Below are 20,378 nucleotides of genomic sequence, written 5' to 3'. Positions count from 1 at the left end.
ATAATTCCCTGGGTTACCTTTGTTCCCCACTTTAAAGATAGGTACTATCTTTGCCCTTCTCTAGTTTTCACTTATCCTCCAGTTCTCCATGATAATTGTTAATGGTTCTGAGATTGCTTCATCTAGTTCCTTAAGTACCCTAAGATGAATTTTATCAGGTCCTGCAAACTTGAATACATCTAACTCATCTAAATATTCTTTAACCTGTTCTTTCCCTATTTTGACTTGCATTCCTTCCCCCTTGCTGTTAATATTAATTGTGATAAGTATCTGGTCATATTAACATTTTAGTGAAGATTGAAGCAAAATAGGCATTTAACATCTCAGCTTTTTTTGTGTCATCAATTATTAACTCTTCTTCCCCACTAAAAGAAGACTTAGACTTCCCTTCAACTTTCTCTTGCTCCTAATGTATTGAAAGAACCTCTTCTTATTGCCTTTTACTTCCCTTGTTAGGTGTATAACTCATTTTGTGCCTTAGCCTTTCTGATTTTGTTCCTACATACTTGTGCTGTTCTTTTGTACTCCTTCTTAGCAATTTGTCCATCTTTCCACTTTTTGTAGCATTTCTTTCTGATTTTCAGGTCATTAAAGAGCTCCTGATGGAGCCATATTGGCCTCTTACTATTCTTTCTGTCTTTTCTTCACATCAGGATAGCTTGCAGTTATTGTCTCTTTGAGAAACTGCCAGCTTTCCTGAACTCCTTTTTCCCTTAGATTTTCTTCCCATGAGACCTTACCTACCAGTTCTCTTGAGTTTGTTAAAGTCGTCTTTTTTGAAGTCAGTTGTCCTTGTTCTGCTACTCTCACTCTTTCCTTTCCTTAGAACCATGAAATCTATAATTTCCTGATCACTTTCACCCAAATTGCCTTCCACCTTCATGTTTGCTACCAATTCCTCCTTGTTGGTCAGAATCAAGTCTAAAATGGCTGTCCTCCTTGTTACTTCCTCCACTTTCTGGAATACAAAGTTCTCCCCAATACATTCCCAAGAATTTATTGGAAATATTTTGTTTTGCCCTATTACTTTTCCAGCAGATGTCTGGGTAGTTAAAGTCCCCCATTACTACCAGGTCTTGTGTTTTGGATATTTCTGTTGTTTGTTCTAGAAATGCCTCATCCACTTCCTCTTCCTGATTTGATGGTCTATAGCAAATCCCTACCATGACGTCACCCCTATTTTTTACCCTTTACTCAGAGACTCTCTACTAGTTTGCCTCCCACCTCCTTCTTGACCGTGTTCTTAGGTATATACATCTTCTTCAAAGAGTCAGAGTTTAGTTAGGATGATGACTGCTCCTAGAACCAATAAGTCCACTTTATCCATTTCACAACTAATTACATAATTTAATTACAAAGCTGTAAAGGTGTACACACTATCAGAATGACATAGGCAGAGGTGGATTCAGACCTTCTGGTAGGTAATCTCCTGACCATTTCAAGAGAAATTAAATCAGCAGATAAGGGCTAAATAACTCAGCTATCCATATGCAAATAAACATTAAAATCCCCAGAACTGGTGTGCTCTGAAATTCCCCAAAGTATCATATTTCTAGTTCTATCCTGTTCTCTACATCCACTTACAGGGAAAGTTGTAGGCTTTTGTTGTTGTTGTTGTTTTTGTTTTGTTTTTTAAATCGCTAAGGCCAGAAGAGGAATTTTCTAAATCCATGATTTAAACCCAACCCTTTCAGTTTCCCCTCCTTTTGGGGGGGGGGGGGGGAGGGGTTATTGGTAGCTAACAAAATACACCTTTTTTAAGTAGCAGGCCTATGCCCTGTGGCACTGAATTCTTCAGATCTTAGGACTACTTTGTGAGGGGCAGTGGCTGCAGACACTCTGGCACCATCTTCTTTAAGGGATAAAAAATATTCCTCAGAAAAAGTAGGTTTCCCTCTTTTTAGTAATCATTTAACAACTCAGTCAATGAATAAACAAGCATGTGAGAGCCCTGAACTCCTCTAATTAAAGGTTAGACAAGAATTTCCCACAAGGCTAATACAAATGTGTCCAGTCAGTATTTCTGCACCCCTCATAAGTCTGGTGTTATAATTTCTGATCCATATTGCTTTGCATAGGGACATGTAGACTGCATTTGATTTTGTATAGAAGATTAGTTATTCTGTGAGCTACTGCTTTTTATTATTTAAAAACACGGTAGAGCAATTTAGTTGTCATGAAAATGAAGAATTAATTGAACATACTAACGACAGAAAATGTGCAATCTTTTCCAAATAAATCTGTCAATTCATTTCAATCATTAGCTCACCACACCTCCTGCCATACCAAGCTCAGGATTCTCTTGAGGTGAGACTGCCAATCATGGCAAACAATATGGTGCTTTTATGATAGGGAAAATCTTTTCCTTATTCACACGGGTAGTCCCATTGAAATTGGTGAGAGGATTTACCACAAACAAAATATCCATACTCATAGATTGTAAGGAATTTGTAACAAGAACCACATCTTCCTATGTGTGAGGGCCTTGGTCGTGACTGGAGCTTTTGGGTGCTACTGCAGGACAAATAATGGACTAGATTCTCAGCTGGTGTAAATTGACATACCTTCATTTAAGTCAATGGAGATAGATACACTAATTTACACACGCTAAGGATAATGAATAATGAATTAACTAAGCTACCAAAGTTTTAGTCTGGGCTAATGTACTCATCCTCTGCTCCTTCAAAAATTCAAATCCCTGGATTCCAGTGTTCTGACCATTATTTGTTAAGCTTTTGCAATAGTAAATCATCATCTGAACCAAATGTTATTAAACTTCATAACTGTGAACTTCTTATATTTTGTGTTTCAGGGGGATAATTTAATCACGGAATGTCGCTACAGCACTGTAGATCGAATACGTATGACATGGGTAAGGAAACTTTCAAATGGGTTGACACCGAAGGCATATTTCTTTGAAATAAATACATAAGTGATATGTTCTCATTTGGAAGCAAAAATAATTTGATATTATGAAGAGTAAAGCATTATTAACTGATAGGCTACTTATGGATTTATGCAGAAATTACTATATATCATTTAATGTTCTCTAATTGTAACTGTATAGCATGCAAGTAAGGCACCAGTCTTCCCTTTGGAAGTTTGATCTTTCATGAGACTATGCTTGTTCTGGCTCTTTTTTATTCCTCATTAAAATAAGAAACAATTAATGCTCTTATTAAATCTATTCCCAGGCAAAACATCCATATATCAGCACAACTGGATGATATTTACATCAATTTGTCTCCTCCATATAATACAAAAGTGGGAAATTTGGGGGATTGGCATAATATTTTATTACTAGGTTAAGCAGTGAATATAGAATCAAAATATGCAATCCTAACTACCAAGTCTATTTAGTGCTTGAAAATATGTGAGCTCTCAACTGCCTAATTAATGTGAGTCAAATTCTGGAATCCTTACTTAGTCTGTCCTCAGACAAAAAACCCATTGATTTCATCTGGATGTTTTGCCTAATAAAAAGACTGAATAGGGACTCCAAAGCCAGTGTCTGACTCATAGTAATTAGACAATTAAATGTGTATGTATGTTTAGGCACTACATAGTCTTGGTAGTTAGACTGTTGTATTTTGAGTCTGTGTTTACTGCTCAACCTAATCATAAAGAATCATCCTAGGCTCAACTATGCACTATATGGAGGGGAGTGAAAGCATGCAAATACCAGCCAAGGATCTAATTCTGCAAAGACTCATGCATATGATTAATTTTACACATTGTAAATAATCCTATTGACCTATGCACCCGAGTAAGTCTTTGCAGGATTGGGGTCCAAATGTGGCCAATGCATGTAAAAGTGGAGAGCACCACCTAAGCAACCTTTTCCTGCAGAGCCTGTGGAAACTCCTACATGAGACTACTGTGTAGATGGGAGGGGGATGGATTTTTGAGACATGTTGGGTCATGGAAGTTGAGCTCAAAGAGCAGCTACTCCAGAGGGCATGCTGCCTTCCAAATCCAAAAGATTTTCCATCAGTGAAGGTCTCCCTGTGCTTTGTGAGTCTCATCAGAGGAGGGTCCCAGAACACAGCGTGGCAGGGAAATCATTGGCAAGATGAAGGAAGTGTGGGGCCTGGAGTTGTGCCAGAGGGGCTTAAGATCTTCAGCATTAGGACTGAAACTACTCACAGATTCTCTGATCTTTTCTGCTCTGTACCAACCTCTGATCTTTTCTGCTCTGGCACTGGCCCCTCCCCCTGAGGATAAAGTAAGTCAGAAATTCCTAGAGTTGAAACCTGAGGAGCTGCATATCTGTGTGTAGAGCAGGATAATTAGGAACCTAGTTAGGGCACTCCAGACAGTACATAGGTATTAGGCTATTGAATTATGGTTTACCATTACAAGTGAAATATATATATTTCAGGAGAAAGATAAGTAAACAAAAGAGAACTGCATCTTTTACAAAGATGTCTTTAATTTTTGATGCATTGTCTATATCTTAGTTAGAGCCATATATCTACCATCCAAGCTTAGAAAACTTTAACAGTAGTAATGAGTCACTCTGTTACCTATTCCTTGGTTATGCACTCTTAACTCAGAAGGTGTTTAATAATTAAACTGTGCTCTCTGGTACTAAAATACCTTTTGTGGTGAGAAAATATATAATTAGACTGAATACTGCAATTTTATTTTACATTCTGTTCTTCCACCCTATTATGTCACAGAGCAAGATAGTAATAATTCATACCTGGAGCTATATGAAATGGAATGCCAGTATGGAATTACACAACTTGAATTTGTTTTAGCAAAACATGGCTTAAGGCTTTAAGATTAGGAAAAACAAAAAAAGTCAAATGGAAAAATTACCAAACCATTGTTAATCTTTGTACAGAATTGAATCTGTCAGTATCTTGTTGTTTATCAGTTGTAGGCAACCAATCAGGATTAAATTATTCACCTAGGACATATTTTTAGGTTTGCCTTCATGTACCAGTTTTAGAACCAGTTCCTGTTTACCTCAGTCCCAGGTGTACTTTCAGTGAAGTCTGGATACTCTTTTAAATCTTTTCCATCTCTAGCATCTGTGATTCCATGAAATCAGTGGGAGTTCTTGCAAGCAGCATTTGACATTTAGTTATTCCAAGTAGATTTTGCTTGTTGCTGAGTTCAATTCCAGCTTTGATAGGGATTTCCAGTGTGACCTTCAGCAAGTCATTTGCAGTTAGATTGTGGTTCCCTTACATGGCTGCATAGTGGGGTGGGAGGGAACAAGGCACACCCTGCCCTCCCTTGAATGGACAGGGTAAGGGCTGATCAGAATTGCAGTGAATGAACTTAGGATGCACAGAGGCTAGTATCAAGATGGTCCCTGCAGTAGATCTTGGCAGAAAAAGTACAGGAGGAAGGTAGATGGAACCGGGGCTTTGCCCCCTCCTATACACTGGACAGAAGATCTGGCCGGCCAGGCTATAGGGGAGTATTTTGCAGCCACTAAAGATGTGTTGCTTGTTTGGTTTTGTACTCCTCCTGAGAAGAAAATAAAAAAAAAAATAAAAAAAAAATAAAGGGGTAACACATTATTATTGTGCTCCCGGCTGCCACTTCAGTGCAACTGAGACTGAATGCCTTCTGGTGGTCCCCCTGTGTGGTACAGTTCTGTGCTGTCCCAAGCCAAAGCTGGGGATAAATGCCACACTTGAGTTACTGATCTCTCTGTATCTCAATTCTGTCTGTGTCTGAAAATGGGGATAATACAACTGCCCTACCTCACAGTGGTGTTTTAAGGATAGATCTTCAAATATTTGGGAGGTGCTCAGATACTACTGTAAGGGGGACCATATAGAGAGAGAGAGAGAGAGAGAGAGAGACACTCTCGACCATTCTTTTCAAATGTAGTAAAGTCTTTTAGAATGGAAGTACTCTTGGGTCTTTTATAATTTTAAGTTAGTGGTTGGATATGACAGTGCCACATGGGAGCACTTGCAGTTTGGAGCAAATTCAAGTTGGAGTAAACCTAAACTAAGTGCTGGCAACTTCCATGTAAGTCTCTGGGCCAAACTCTATAATGCAAAAGGTTACAGAAATAGTCTTCTTCGTCTTTGCCTTCTCCCATCAATCAGGGTCAGCAGCTCTTGTTCTTTGCCTCTAAGCGCTCTTGTTGAGTGCCTCTTCCAAGCAGACACCAGCCTTCTTCATGTCCTACTTCAGCATTTCAAACCACTTTTCTTCTAGGTCTTCCTTGTGGTCTTTGTCCTGTGACTACTATAGCTCTTGTACTCTCTGGCCAACATATCCCACATTTCATTGTCTCATGTGACCCAACCATCTCAGTCGATACTCCCTCTTCTTTTCCAAAAGGGTGACTTCCTGCATCCTGGCTCATACTGTTTCAGTAAGTAGCCTATCAGCTCTCATCTTACACAGTGTCCATCTGCACATTCTCATTTCAGCAGTGTAAAGTAGGTGTTCTTCTCTCTTCCTTGTTGGCCAGCATTCTGACCCATACGGCATAGCTGGCTTAATCATGATCTTACACACATTGCTTTTAGTTTCTGTCATATTCTGATCGCAGAGAATTCCCATCAATTCCCTCCATTTACATAAAGTGTTCTTCATGCAGCTCCCAACATCTACATCCATATTCCCATCATGGCTCAACAATGAACCAAGGTATTTAATTGTATATTGCTAATGCTGTTGCAAGCATCGCAAGGCATTTTAAAAAGGGTTATAAATATAAATATAAAATAAAAAATTCCTTTGCAGGTTGCAAAAAGGCAAAAAAAAAAAAAGGCAAAAAACAAGTTAACTCAACACTTCAGCTAGCTCAGTCTAAAAATAAAATGCTGGCCCTGGTCCAAGGTCATGGCAAAAAGTCCGCAGCTCCATTCATATCTTATCCAACCCTAGCCAGCCTAAAAAACCAACAAACTAAGCTAAGCAAAACTGCAAAAACAAGCAAAACAGAAAAAGCCAACAAAAAAAACAACAACATTTTGCGTCCCCAAAGTCGGTGTGTTTTTAAAAAAACTAAAAAGGCCACAAAAAGCTGGTTTAAACTAGCACAAAAAGCACCAAAAGCAAAGGTCCCTAAACAAAACACCCCCCAAAAACTCCCAAACTTAAAAACACCCTCCCCAAAACCAAAGGAAGTCAAAAATCCACAGCAAACCCTAAACAACCCGTGCACAAAACAAAAACTCCCATCCACCCCTCCCCCTCTTACGTTACACCCAGGCTTGGCCAGCCTCGATTAGTGCGGGTGTAAGTATAAAAGTGGGTTAGGGCTTGGGGCACTAACTCTTTCTTCCTTCCTCTAAATAACGGAAAAAAACCCAGCACTCTCCGCTGTTATTTTATTATTTTATTAATAAAGCTTTAAAACTTAAACACTTGGTGTGCTCCGTCATCTCCTCCCCTAGAAATCCTACGGCCTCAGCCTAATTACCTAACGCCCCAAGCAAATAGGTAATATAAATCTGTCATAACAGCCTTTAACTTTTTTACCAACTAATTTTATTGTCTTCTCGTTGTGCCTCTTAATGAAGCATCACACGTATTCTATCTTTTATCAACTGATTCAGAAGCCATTTTCTTCTAATGCAGCCTCTTATAGTTCTAGATTCTTTTCTAATTCATATTTATCTTAATGGTGCAATATAATGTTATTGGCGAAAAGCATGCTCCATGGAGCATCTCCCCTAGTCTCCCACATCAAGATGTGAGACAGAGGCCCTTTGGTTCCAGCTGGCAAAGGGTTCCCTATTCTGTGTCAGCAACTCCTATCAAGGTTGACAAACTCACTACACCTACTGCTGTCATAGTATCTATCCATAGAGTAAGATCTTAAATGAAAGCCAGGATCATGCTGGCCATTAATGTAATTGTGGAATGCACATATTGATCATATTTAAAAAGTTATGTCTACATACTGAATATATCCTTATATTTTGTATCAAGTTGATATTCCCCAGCAGAGGTGAGAAACTGATAAACATCTCTGGTCTGGCAGGAAATCAGTCTGTCTGTTGAACTGCAAATTGAGCATTGTTTCATTCACAATCACCAACCTGAGCTAAATGCAGATTTAACAAGAAGAGAACAGTAGGGGGGAACTACTTGTTTGGGGGTGCACTTCAAAGGTTTACTGGGACTATAACCTGGGGACATGGATAACACCCTGTCATCCTGCACTTAAGGAATTAGTTGGGCAGCACAATTATATTCATGAAAATGGGATCCCAAGTTGACCTGTTGGAAATAATGGAAGGAAAACACGGCTACCCCTCTGATGCTTTAGACAAGGAATTTAACCTGTCAAAGTTAAAGTTTAGCCTCTAAGATGCACGTTATACTTTTCTTTTGTTTTATATCTAATCATTTCTGTTTCCATTATCGTTACTCACTATCTCTTACATCTTAATCTTTGATGATAAACTTATGATTGTTTCACTATAATTATATCTCCATGCTGTGGTGGTATAAAGGATATGATCCTGAGTTGTATCAATGAAGCTGTGTGTGTACTGTTTCCTCAAGAATAGCAGACCTGCTAATTACTGTGAGTGTTCAGTGACGGGCTGGACACTAGTGAGGTACACTTCAGAGGAGCTCAGGGACTGGAATACACCAAGTGTTAAACTGCAAGGCAAAGTAAGGACTGGCAGAGCCCTGTTGAGATTATATGTGTGAGTAAAAGACTGGGGATTGGAGATTGTGTGTGTGAGTAAAAGACTGGGGATGTCAGGGAGCTGACACTTAATTTAGCACCAGCAAGCCTCTCTCTAGCTGAGGCAGTGGGGGTAACATGATGATTCAGTCTTGGGCACCCCGAGAAAGTGTCACATGGTGTCCATAGGTCCATCGGCCCTCACAGAGAGCACCGATCACAACATGTAATTCGTGTTGTTCTAGCCAGTCCTTCAGTCACCTGCTGGCGAGGCTGTTAGTGGCACTGGACACCTGATCGGCAAAGCGCACCGCAACCCAGAATCCCTGAGCAATCCGCCAGCCTCAGCCTCCCAAGTAGCTGGGATTACAGGTGTGCCACCACGCCCAACCCCAAGATGTCCATTACAGACACAAAGAGGAAAGGGCTTAAGGCTGATCCTTGATGTAGACTTACCCTCACTGTAGCCACAGCTGCATCCTAACAGGTCCATGATCATCTGAAAATATATCTGTAGCAGACTGTGTGACTGTAGGCACCAACATAACAATTCTTTAGGCACTCTGTCCTAGCCTTTCTCTAAATCCACAAACACTAAGTGCAATTCTCTGCATTTCTCCCTGTTCTTCTGCAATATTTGGGCTGCAAACACTGCATCCATTGCTGGCCTTCCTGGTATAAACCCAAATTGGTTGTTGCTTATATGAGCTCGAGCTCCTCACAAACTATTTTCTTGATAATTCCTTCCATCCATTTCATCATGTGACTCATTAATTTGATCGGGCTGTAATTACTACATTCTTGCACATCTCTTTTATGCTTGAAAAAAGAGACTGATGTGCTCTTCTTCCACTCATTGGACATTTTTCTGATACTGAGAATTAAGTTGAAAAAATTCATCATCATAACCACTTCTTCATGGCCTAATACTTTAAAATGCCTCTGTTGGTACACAGTCTAGTCCCACTGCCCTCCTGCATTTCATCATCTTTAGTGTTGTCTGCATCGCCACCATGATGATAGGTTTTGTGAGGTTTTTGCGCATACTGGCCTCAACAGTTTCTTCACGTTCTCTTCATTGAGTAGTTTCTCATAAAACTGCTGCCCAACTCCTAATGATTTCACTGTCTTCCACCAGTACTCTTCCATTTCCATCTTTGACACACTTCTACAGCTCCCAAGTCTTCTATGTTTCTTTGCCTAATCTTGGCTAATCTATATATTCCCTTTCCCCTTCCTTTGTTATAGAAGTCCTGTGTCTTGCATCTGAGGCTTTAAATGCTTGATGCTTAGCTTCTGCAACCATTCTTTTTACTGTTTTCTTGTATCCCTCATAACTTTGTTCCATTCTGACTTTCTGCCATTGCTTAATTCTTTCCTTTTTCTTTGCTGCCTCCTGCACATCACTAGACCACCACCACCATCACCACGTCCCCTTGCCATACAATTTCCCTCTTTTTGTTTGGCCACAAGCAGCTTGTGCACTTTCTGTGATATCTTTGGCTATTTTCCCCAACACCTTATTAGTATCATTGTGGTAGGTTTGGTCATAGTCTGAGAATTAAGGATGAGTTTCCACAGAGATTGGACTAACTTCCCATCCATAAGCCTCCATCAGTTTATCCTTTGTTCCTCAACTCATATTTTGTCCCCCCACTAATCTTTTCACCCAGAGGTCCATTACAAGCTCCTCAATTTGCTCTCCCAGGATAACTTTACAGTCTCTCATGTTTTTTTAAATCTCCTCTTCTTGTCAGGATGTAATCGATCTGGGACCTGCTGGCACCAAGCTTGTATGTAATTAAGTGCCCCTTCCTCTTTACAAAGTATATATTGGCAATCATAGGTGCTGACTCTGTGGCTGCTCCAGGACTGGAGCACGCATGGGGAAAAAATGTTAGGTGCTGAGCACCCACTGGTAGCCCCCCTATCAACCTCCCCCTCCATCTCCCAGCGCCTCCCTCCCGCCGGTGGGCCCCACCAATCAGCACCTTCCCCTCTCTTCCTGCACCTCCCTTCCACCACGATCAGCTGTTTCGTTGGCATGCAGGAGACTCTGGGGGGGAGAGGGCATGGGCGAGGATGCGGCGCACTTGGGGGAGGGCGCGGAATGGGGCAGGAAGAGGTGGGGTGTGGGCGGGAAGAGGTGGAGCAGGGTTGGGGATTTGGGGGAAGGGGTGGAGTTGGGGTGGGGCCTAGGGCAGAGCCGGGGGTTGAGCACCCCCAAGGACATTGGAGAGTTGGTGCCTGTGTTGACAACAATCAGGCCGTGGGCTCTGGCTACCTTTAATATATCCTCTCCAGCTTCAGTTCTGGTTCCAAAGCCTCATCCTCCATGACAATTGTAGCCGTCACTGCATTCTCCCACATGTTCATTCAGATCCGCTCCAATAATCAAGTACTCAGCTTATGGTACTTCACTTATCACTTGATCTAGCACTACCTGGAATTCTTCCTTCTCTGAATTGTACAACCAACCTGTGGTACATATCCACATATAACATTAAATATTTGTTCTCTGCTCACTGCTATTCTAACTTTCATCAGCAGGTCACTCTTCTTTAGAATGTCTAGGTACCTTATCCTGTAATATTTCTGCTACCATTATCCCCACTCCATTCCTCTTAGCTACTGATTCATGATATACTATCTTGTAACCCTCACTGATATTCATGGATTTCAACTGCTTCCATTTTGTCTCCTGTATTCAGGCAATATGCACTCTCTATTTCAACATCTTGATTACTTCTCTTGATTTCCCGGTTACAGAAATAGTATGGGAAGGAAAAGGAAGCAAGTGCTATGCTATAACTGTAGTTCCACTGACTTGGCATTCAATGGTTGAGTATAACAAGTGTGACCTACATGTCAGTGAGCTAGAAGTGGTCTACAATGGGAAAAACAACTAATGGGCGGGTGTTACAATAAAATACCCACAGCTGCACTTGAATCATCCCCATTGCCAACTGCTTCTTCCTGGTGCAGCGGGGTTCACAGCAACCCAGTGTGAATTTACCCTACCTCACTTTGGAAAATAGTGTCAAAACAAGAGTTCATGAAAGACTACAAAGGTGTAAAATAGCAGGAAGGTTATTCAGCTTTTGCTGACATTTATTTTTATACCCGATAAGAGTAATGAGTGGGCTTTTAATGTATTTTGTTACAAAAGGACTACTGACTTTTGTTCCTTGATAACTGAATATGCAGAATAACCTTGCCATATTGGTCCATTTTTTCTTTTCTGATATACAGTTCACTAGCTAACATATTAATTATCATCACTGTCTTTTTCTGAGAAATTATAAACTTATATTGCTAAAACATCTTCATCTTCAGGGGGGTCTGAGCACCAGAAATGAAATGTGCCTGTCTTACCTACTGTACTACCCGAGAATCAATCTTACCCGATGTGCAAGTATTCCAGACATAATGGAGCAACTCCAGTTTATTGGAGTGAAGGAAATATATAGACCAGTCAGGTAAGTAGGGGAAATATAACAGGGTGTGCACCTTGTATTCATTCATTAATTCATTTTTGTCTGTGGGATTATTGCACACACACATCATATGTTTTTTTAACCCCTTGTAATAACATAGTATGTTGTCTCATCTAGCATCACTGGCACTACTTGAATTAAACACAAGAAATACTAGTAAGTGTTTCCAGCATCTGATGTCTCATAATTGTTGCACTTCTTCTAAGGTATGTTTACAGTAGAAAAAATGACACATTGCTGACCATGCTTGTCAGTCATGAGGCACCTCCTCCACTGGTACTGAAAAAGGTTCGATGGGTAGTATAGACAGAACAAAATCATTTTCACTGTCATTACAAAAAGCCTAATGGAACCATGTTACACTTAATTTAATGGTAAGATCAGTTATCACTATCAGGTAAAATGTTTTCAACACTAGCTGAGAAGGGGTTGAGGGTCACCTTTTGCTGACAAACATTAAAACACAGGTCATTTTCACAGTGTTTAGGGGCCCTAGTGTTAGGCATTGGGGATCTGATTGTCCTCTTATTAAATCAGAAGACAAGTTAAACTGAAGTCAGTTGAGTTACAGAGGAGAATCAGGCCCTAGAACTGCTGCTGGCATCCAAAAGCTAAGAACAATTTGGAAATATTGACAAGAAAGGGTGATGATAGAAAAGGTAATAAGGTAGAAAGGGTGGTACATAGCAGAGGACAAAATGGAGATGGAAAGAGATGTGGAAAGAAGGTAGAGACTCAGGAGGGCAGGACAGTAGCAAGTACACCTCTACCCCGATATAACGCGACCCGATATAACACGAATTCGGATATAAAGCAGTGCTCGGGGGGGGGGGGGGGGAGGGGGAGCTGCGCACTCCGGCGGATCAAAGCAAGTTCGATATAACGGGGTTTCACCTATAACGCGGTAAGTTTTTTGGCTCCCGAGGACAGCGTTATATCGGGGTAGAGGTGTAGTAAGAGGAAGTGCAGGGGAAGTAGTGATGAAAAGTGTAGAGAAAAAGAGATCAGAGACAGCAGGAAGAGAATGAAACAAAATAGCACACAGGAGAGGTAGAAACAAAAAAAGCAACATTTTTTTTTATCCCAGTAGAGAAAGTGCCTCTTGAGATAGACAGCCAAGTGGCACTGTCTCTAGAACAGCCCACTCAGGTATTAGGAAGTTTAGGAGCAAAAGGAGGAAACAAATCAAGTGACGTAAGACAAAATATTGCTTCCAAGAATCTTGCCTTTTGTCACTGGTGTGTATTGTTCTTCTTCAAACCATATCTGAAATGAAACTTGCTTGGGTGTGCACTGCATATACTGTGCCTTGATTTACCAAAATGCACACTTAGAGCTGCAAAGCAAAAATGTTCGTAGGGAAAAAATAGAGATTAAAAAAAAAAAAAAAGGTTATTTTTGGCAAGTTGCCAATAACGTTTTCCCTAAGAAACAATTTGTTACTGTTATGCTGTTATGTACACCACCACATTGAAGCTGCTGGAAGTAGTAGCTGCCTTCAATTCAGGCTAAATAAGGGAACAACTAAATGCCCCTTTGTTTAGTGACATTTGAAACAATGGAAAATCATCACCCAAGATCTAGACCTCATGCAAAGCTGGGCAGTGGCTGAACCATGCAGTGCAGGGAGTTAAGACGAGGAAACAGCAAGAACAACCACTGGGAATATAGCCCTGAGACAAAGCCTAGAGAGAGAGCTTTTTGGCTGAAAGAGGCTTGTAACAGTGAGCAAAGAAACTGTTTCCTGATGTTTGATTCCTACTGTGTTCAGGGAAACAGGCCTCTGCATATATTCTTTGTAAATAAACAAGGATTGAACCAAAGAAATACCTGACATGAACTGAAATCAGTCTCTCCTCCTAACAGAAACAACCTGCAAGGCCCTAAATATTGGCTGCCTGCTCAGGTCAAAAGGGGTAACCTTTAGGGTTACCATATCTCATAAATAAAAAAAGAGGACCCTCCACGGGCCATGGCCCCGCCCCTTTCCCCACCCCTAGCCCCGCCCCAACTCCGCCCCTTCCCCCACCCTAACTCCGCCCCCTCCTCCCTCCCACTCCCAGCCAGGGGGAAAGGGCTGCCCCAGTGCTACCAGCTTCACGGTTTGCCGGGCAGCCCCCAGACCCTGCGCCCCCGGCCGGCGCTTCCCCAGCGCAGCTGGAGCCTGGGAGGGGAAGCGCCCAGCCGGGGGCGCAGGGTCTGGAGGCTGCCCAGCAAACCGTGAAGCTGGTAGCGCTCGGGCTTTGGGCAGCCCCTATGCCTCCGGACCCTGCGCCCCCAGGCGGGCACTTCCCCTCCGGGGCTCCGGCGGCTCTGCGTAACTTACACTGTATAAGTTACACAGAGCCGAAGAGGAGCAGAGCCCCCGCAGCTGGAGGCTCTGCTCCTCTTAGGCTCTAAGAGCCGGGCTGCCCCAGCGCTACCGGCTTCGGGCAGCCCCCGTGCCTCCGGACCCTGCGCCGCCGGAGCCCGGGAGGGGAAGTGCCCGGCTGGGGGCACAGGGTCCGGAGGCAAGGGGGCTGCCTGAAGCCGGTAGCTCTCGGGCAGCCCGGTTCTTAAACAGAGCCTCTGTGTCAGTTACACACAGCCCAGGGGGCTGGAGGCTTTGCTCCTCTTTGGCTCTGTGTAACTGACACTGGGTCAGTTACACAGAGCCCCGGGGGCTGGAGGCTCCAGCCGCCCCCCCTCTGTTTAAGAGCCGGGCTGCCCAAGCGCTACCGGCTTCGGGCAGCCCCCGTGCCTCCAGATCCTGCACCCCCAGCCGGGCACTTCCCGTCCCGGGCTCCAGCGGCGCAGGGTCTCCAGGCACGGGGCTGCCCGAAGCCGGTAGCTCTGGGGCAGCCCGGCTCTTAAACAGAGCCTCCAGCGGCTGCGGCTCTGTGTAACTGACACTGTGTCAGTTACACACAGCCCCGGCGGCTGGAGGCTCCAGCCGACCCCGCTCTATTTAAGAGCCCGGCTGCCCGAGCGCTACCAGCTTCGGGCAGCCCCGTGCCTCCAGACCCTGCGCCGCCGGAGCCCGGGAGGGGAAGTGCCCGGCTGGGGGCGCAGGATCTGGAGGCACGGGGCTGCCCGAAGCTGGTAGCGCTCGGGCAGCCCGGCTCTTAAACAGAGCGGGGGCGGCTGGAGCCTCCAGCCGCCGGGGCTGTGTGTAGCTGACACAGTGTCAGTTACACAGAGCCGCAGCCGCTGGAGGCTCTGTTTAAGAACCGGGCTGCCCGAGCGCTACCGGCTTCGGGCAGCCCCCTTGCCTCCAGACCCTGCGCCCCCAGCCGGGCACTTCCCCTCCCGGGCTCCGGCGGCGCAGGGTCTGGAGGCACGGGGCTGCCCGAAGCCGGTAGCGTTCAGGCAGCCCGGCTCTTAAACAGAGCCGCCATTTTCCCGGACATGTTCGGCTTTTTGGCAATTCCCCCCGGACGGGGGTTTGACTGCCGAAAAGCCGGACATGTCCGGGAAAAAGAGGACGTATGGTAACCCTAGTAACCTTGTTTTATTGTGGGTTCTAACCACTTTGGTGCTCTACAGATATTCAGCATACCCTCATAAAAGTGTCACCCTTTTAGCAACTAAAGATCTCTGTCAAACATCCTGACATTCCACGGAATACTCAGCTGGAATGTGCGTGTGGGGTAAACCACCTGACCCATGAATTTGCAGTGGGTGTGGCACTCATAAGATTAAATGATGTATTGTGAATTGGCCATTAAAATGGCAGGGCCCTTACTGGCTTCACTATGACTGTATCAGAGAAAGCAAAAGTTTCGCAACATATTGTTAGTTTTGGGAAGAAATTCTCTATAAACAGCCTTTCATCATCATGACTAAGCTTCTACATTACTTTTAAACTGAATTAAAAATAGCTATTTTTAAAAATCCCATTGGACCTGACTCCTACAGCTTTTGATTTCAATGGGATAACTTGCAAGATAAAGCATTGTTCTCTAGGAGTAAGGTAGAATTGGGCTTCCAGAAATTAAAGTTATAATATGTTTTCCAGCACAATACAACATTTAGGTTTTGGTAATTAAAGGAAGAGGGAAGGAAGGTTCCTAGAAATACTATGAATAGATTTTTTTTAAAAATTAATAAACAGGTTTTTTAACATTTAAATGTTCCTTGTGGTGTTGTGAATCCGAAAAGCAAAATTGAAGGTCAGAAATTGAAAGTGATTACAAACTAAAAGTGAAAATGATCCAGTCTAGTTACACTGCCCAAGTTGAGTAAACTATAGAAAAGTAAACAAATAATGAAATGGTGAAAAGTAAATTACCATTATTAAAAAATAGTTCCAATAACCTAAGATACAGGTAAGGATTTTAAAATATGATTAATAACCTAACAGTCAAGTATCAGAGGGGTAGCCGTGTTAGTCTGGATCTGTAAAAAGCAACAAAGAGTCCTGTGGCACCTTATAGACTAACAGAAAAAGATAACGAGGTTAGTTCAATCAGGGAGGGTGAGACCCTCTTCTAGCAGTTGAGGTGTAAACACCAAGGGAGGAGAAACTGCTTTTGTAGTTGGCTATCCATTCACAGTCTTTGTTTAATCCTGAGCTGCTGGTGTCAAATTTGCAAACGAACTGAAGCTCAGCAGTTTCTCCTTGAAGTCTGGTCCTGAAGTTTTTTTGCTGCAGGATGGCTACCTTAAAATCTGCTATTGTGTGGCCAGGAAGGTTGAAGTGTTCTCCTACAGGTTTTTGTATATTGCCATTCCTAATATCTGCCTTGGGTCCATTTATCCTTTTACGTAGGGACTGTCCAGTTTGGCCGATGCACATAGCAGAGGGGCATTGCTGGCACATGATGGCGTACATAACATTGGTGGATGTGCAGGTGAATGAACCGGTGATGTTGTAGCTGATCTGGTTAGGTCCTGTGATGGTGTCGCTGGTGTAGATATGTGGGCAGAGTTGGCATTGAGGTTTGTTGCATGGATTGGTTCCTGAGTTAGAGTTGTTATGGTGCGTTGCATGGTTGCTGGTGAGAATATGCTTAAGGTTGGCGGGTTGTCTGTGGGCGAGGACTGGTCTGCCTCTCAAGGTCTGTGAAAGTGAGGGATCATTGTCCAGGATGGGTTGTAGATCACTGATGATGCGTTGGAGAGGTTTAAGCTGAGGACTGTAGGTGATGGCCAGTGGAGTTCTGTTGGTTTGTTTCTTGGGCTTGTCTTGCAGCAGGAGGCTTCTGGGTATACGTCTGGCTCTGTTGATTTGTTTCCTTATTTCCTCATGCGGGTATCGTAGTTTTGAGAATGCTTGGTGAAGATCTTGTAGGTGTTGGTCTCTGTCTGAGGGGTTGGAGCAGATGCGGTTGTACCTCAGTGCTTGGCTGTAGACGATGGATCGTGAGGTGTGTCCAGGGTGGAAGCTGGAGGCATGAAGGTAGGCCTAGCAGTCGGTGGGTTTTCGGTATGGTGTTAGGGTGGTGGTAACGTGACCGTCACTTATTTGTACTGTGGTGTCTAGGAAGTCGACCTCCCATGTGGATTGGTCCAGGCTGAGGTTGATGGTGGGGTGGAAGCTGTTGAAATCGTGGTGGAATTCTTCTAGAGTCTCCTTTCCATGGGTCCAGATGATGAAGATGTCATCAATGTAACGTAGGTAGAGATGGGGCGTGAGTGGACGAGAGCTGAGGAAGCGTTGTTCCAGGTCAGCCATAAAAATGTTGGCATATTGTGGGGCCATGCGGGTGCCCATAGCGGTGCCACTGGTCTGGAGGTATATATTGTCACCAAATTTGAAATAATTGTGTGTGAGGATAAAGTCACAGAGCTCAGCAACCAGTTGTGCTGTGTCATCATCAGGGATACTGTTCCTGAAAGCTTGTATTCCATCTGTGTGTGGGATATTTGTGTAGAGAGCCTCCACATCCATGGTGGCTAGAATGGTGTTTTCTGGGAGGTCACCAATGCATTGTAGTTTTCTCAGGAAATCAGTGGTGTCACAGAGGTAGCTGGGAGTGCTGGTGGTGCAGGATCTGAGTAGAGAGTCCACATATCCGGATAGTCCTTCAGTGAGAGTGCCAATTCCAGAGATGATGGGGCGTCCAGGATTTCCAGGTTTGTGGATCTTGGGATAGATAGATAGATAGATAGTAAATAGAATAACCCCGGTCGGGGCTCTAAGGGTGTGTTGATTTGTTCCTGTGTTAGTGTAGGGAGTGTCCTGAGTAGGTGGTGCAGTTTCTTAGTATATTCCTTTGTGGTATCTGAGGAAAATGGCCTGTAGAATTTGGTATTGGAGAATGTCCTTTTAACTTTACATTTTAAAATTTGTGATCTCAGCATATATAAAGTATCCAGTAAACGCTCACAAAGGCTTTTAAGACTATTCTTCCAGAGAGCTTTGATGTACAAAATCACTGATCCCAGTTCTAAACTCTGTCAGATGCACAGGAATAAGAAGAACCTCACAGTACAATACCTGCTGCTGTTCTTATGCTGTCAGTATTCACAATCTCCCTTGACAGCTAAACAAACACATTTTCTAATTTAGTGCTAGCACAACCAGCTTTCTGATCTCATGAACAAAATATTCTAATAAATGAAGTGTTATCTTGAGTGTTCATTCATAATCACTGTTCTTAACAAGAAAATGCGCATTTGGCCTGAGGAAAGAAAGATGTTTTGAATGGAATAAGTAGGCAGACTGTCTGCCTGAGATGGAACAGTCATTAAAAGAAGAGATTATTAATGCTCCTAGTATTCATGACCTAATCTACAGTTCTTATTGCATTAAGAATTGCCAGCCTAAGAGTATGTGGCCTGATGCTGATCTCACTTAAACCCGTATTACACTAGTATAACTCCATTGACTTGGTTAAGTTACTCCTGACTTACACCAGTGAAGCTGAGATCAGAATCAAGCCTCTGATGGCTCAGATTAGAACTCTTTGTCCCTAATGTGGTGTAAATCAGGAGGGCTTCCAGTGAAATCAGCTGTTACACTGTTGTAAAACAGGTGTGAGAGCAGAATCACACCCTTCCATCTATGGCAGTGGGGTGCAAGTATGGCAGAGGAGGCAGTACAGTATTGATAACAAATGGGATATAGCTTTATTGTAGAAGGCGCAGGTCTGATTAAAATATTTTAAACAGATGAAATCATGCCTTCATCCAAACTAATAGGATTTAAATCTGTGTTAAATAAAGTTTAATCACAATCAGTTCTCCACTAACAAAATTCAGATTTCTGTCTAAAAGTATACCATACACCATATATGACTTTCCATCCCCCTCATTCTGTCTCAGCACCAGGGATCGTATCCCTTTAAAGAAGGCTAAAGTTATAGAAAATGTTTTCCTTATGACTACTTCCTAGTTCCTTATACCCTGTCTCTCTCTTCCTTCGAAGAGTCACAGAAGATCCAGTTTGACTGGGCCAAATTTTCTATCCTACTCTATCCCTTTGCATATCTCAGACTGTGCACAGAGGACAGAATCAGGCCCTTCTCTCCTGTTGGGGATCCCCCTGGCATGGAAGAGTCCTCAAAGGGCGTAGAGCCAGTGTAGCAAACTTCAGTGCCATCCTTTCCCACAGTCCGTGGAGCAGAGTGCGTGCTGGGGGTCTTCTTGGAACATATCAGGAGCAGGGCCGGCTCCAGGCACCAGGAAGCAGGTGCCTGGGGCGGCCAATAGAAAGGGGCGGCACTCCATCCGTTATTGGGGCGGCACGTTCCGGTCGTCGTCGTCGGCACTTCAGCGGCAGCTCGATCGATCCACTTTAGTCTGCAGCGGGAGCTCGGCGGCAGGTCCTTCACTCTCTGTCTTCCTCTTCAGCGGCACTTCGGCGGCAGCTCAATGGGGTTTTTCTTTTTCTTCTTTTTTTTTTTTTGCCACTTGGGGCACCAAAAAAGCTGGAGCCGGCCCTGATCAGGTGCAAGAAGGGAAAAGTGTCTAGAACACATGATGCTCTGAGTGTCCTCGTTTGGGCCCTTTGGCACATGTTAGATCAGCCCCCATGCAGCTCCAACTTCCTCTGAGGCTGGGACTAGGATGAAAATCAGGGAGCTGTAACTAGCTTTTTGACTGCACACACCCTCTTCTCTGTGCCAAGTGTCTGCTCCATGCAGCAGAAAATGTGACCAATTGTCTTTTGAGAAATTAGAGTGGAAAGATTTGCACTGGATTCGTTTTCTCCTTTTTTTCGGTTTGCAGTTATTTTATCTAGAAGCTGTGGTGATTTTCTTTTTGTTTTTTACTTTAGAAAAATTCCTTCTCTTTACCAAAGCCTGATGGGGCAGATCCTCAACTGCTAT

At 43.4% G+C, this 20,378-nt stretch overlaps 1 protein-coding gene across 3 annotated transcripts in view; it reads left to right on the top strand.

Moving 5' to 3' along the window:
- MOXD1 (monooxygenase DBH like 1) overlaps positions 1 to 20,378 on the top strand; it is a 95,323-nt gene that overhangs the window by 62,210 nt on the left and 12,735 nt on the right. For all 3 annotated transcript variants that reach the window (XM_024113466.3, XM_005280286.5, XM_065588650.1), the window contains 2 exons: positions 2,813 to 2,872; positions 11,963 to 12,105. In XM_024113466.3, the coding sequence (XP_023969234.1) occupies positions 2,813 to 2,872; positions 11,963 to 12,105 (203 nt within the window). The remainder of the gene's footprint in view (positions 1 to 2,812; positions 2,873 to 11,962; positions 12,106 to 20,378) is intronic.

This window comes from Chrysemys picta, chromosome 3 (genome assembly GCF_011386835.1).
Source record: "Chrysemys picta bellii isolate R12L10 chromosome 3, ASM1138683v2, whole genome shotgun sequence".
In the NCBI taxonomy this organism is placed as follows: Eukaryota; Metazoa; Chordata; order Testudines; family Emydidae; genus Chrysemys; species Chrysemys picta.
Note: the sequence above shows the minus strand (reverse complement) of the source record. Positions and strands in the feature narration are given on the sequence as shown.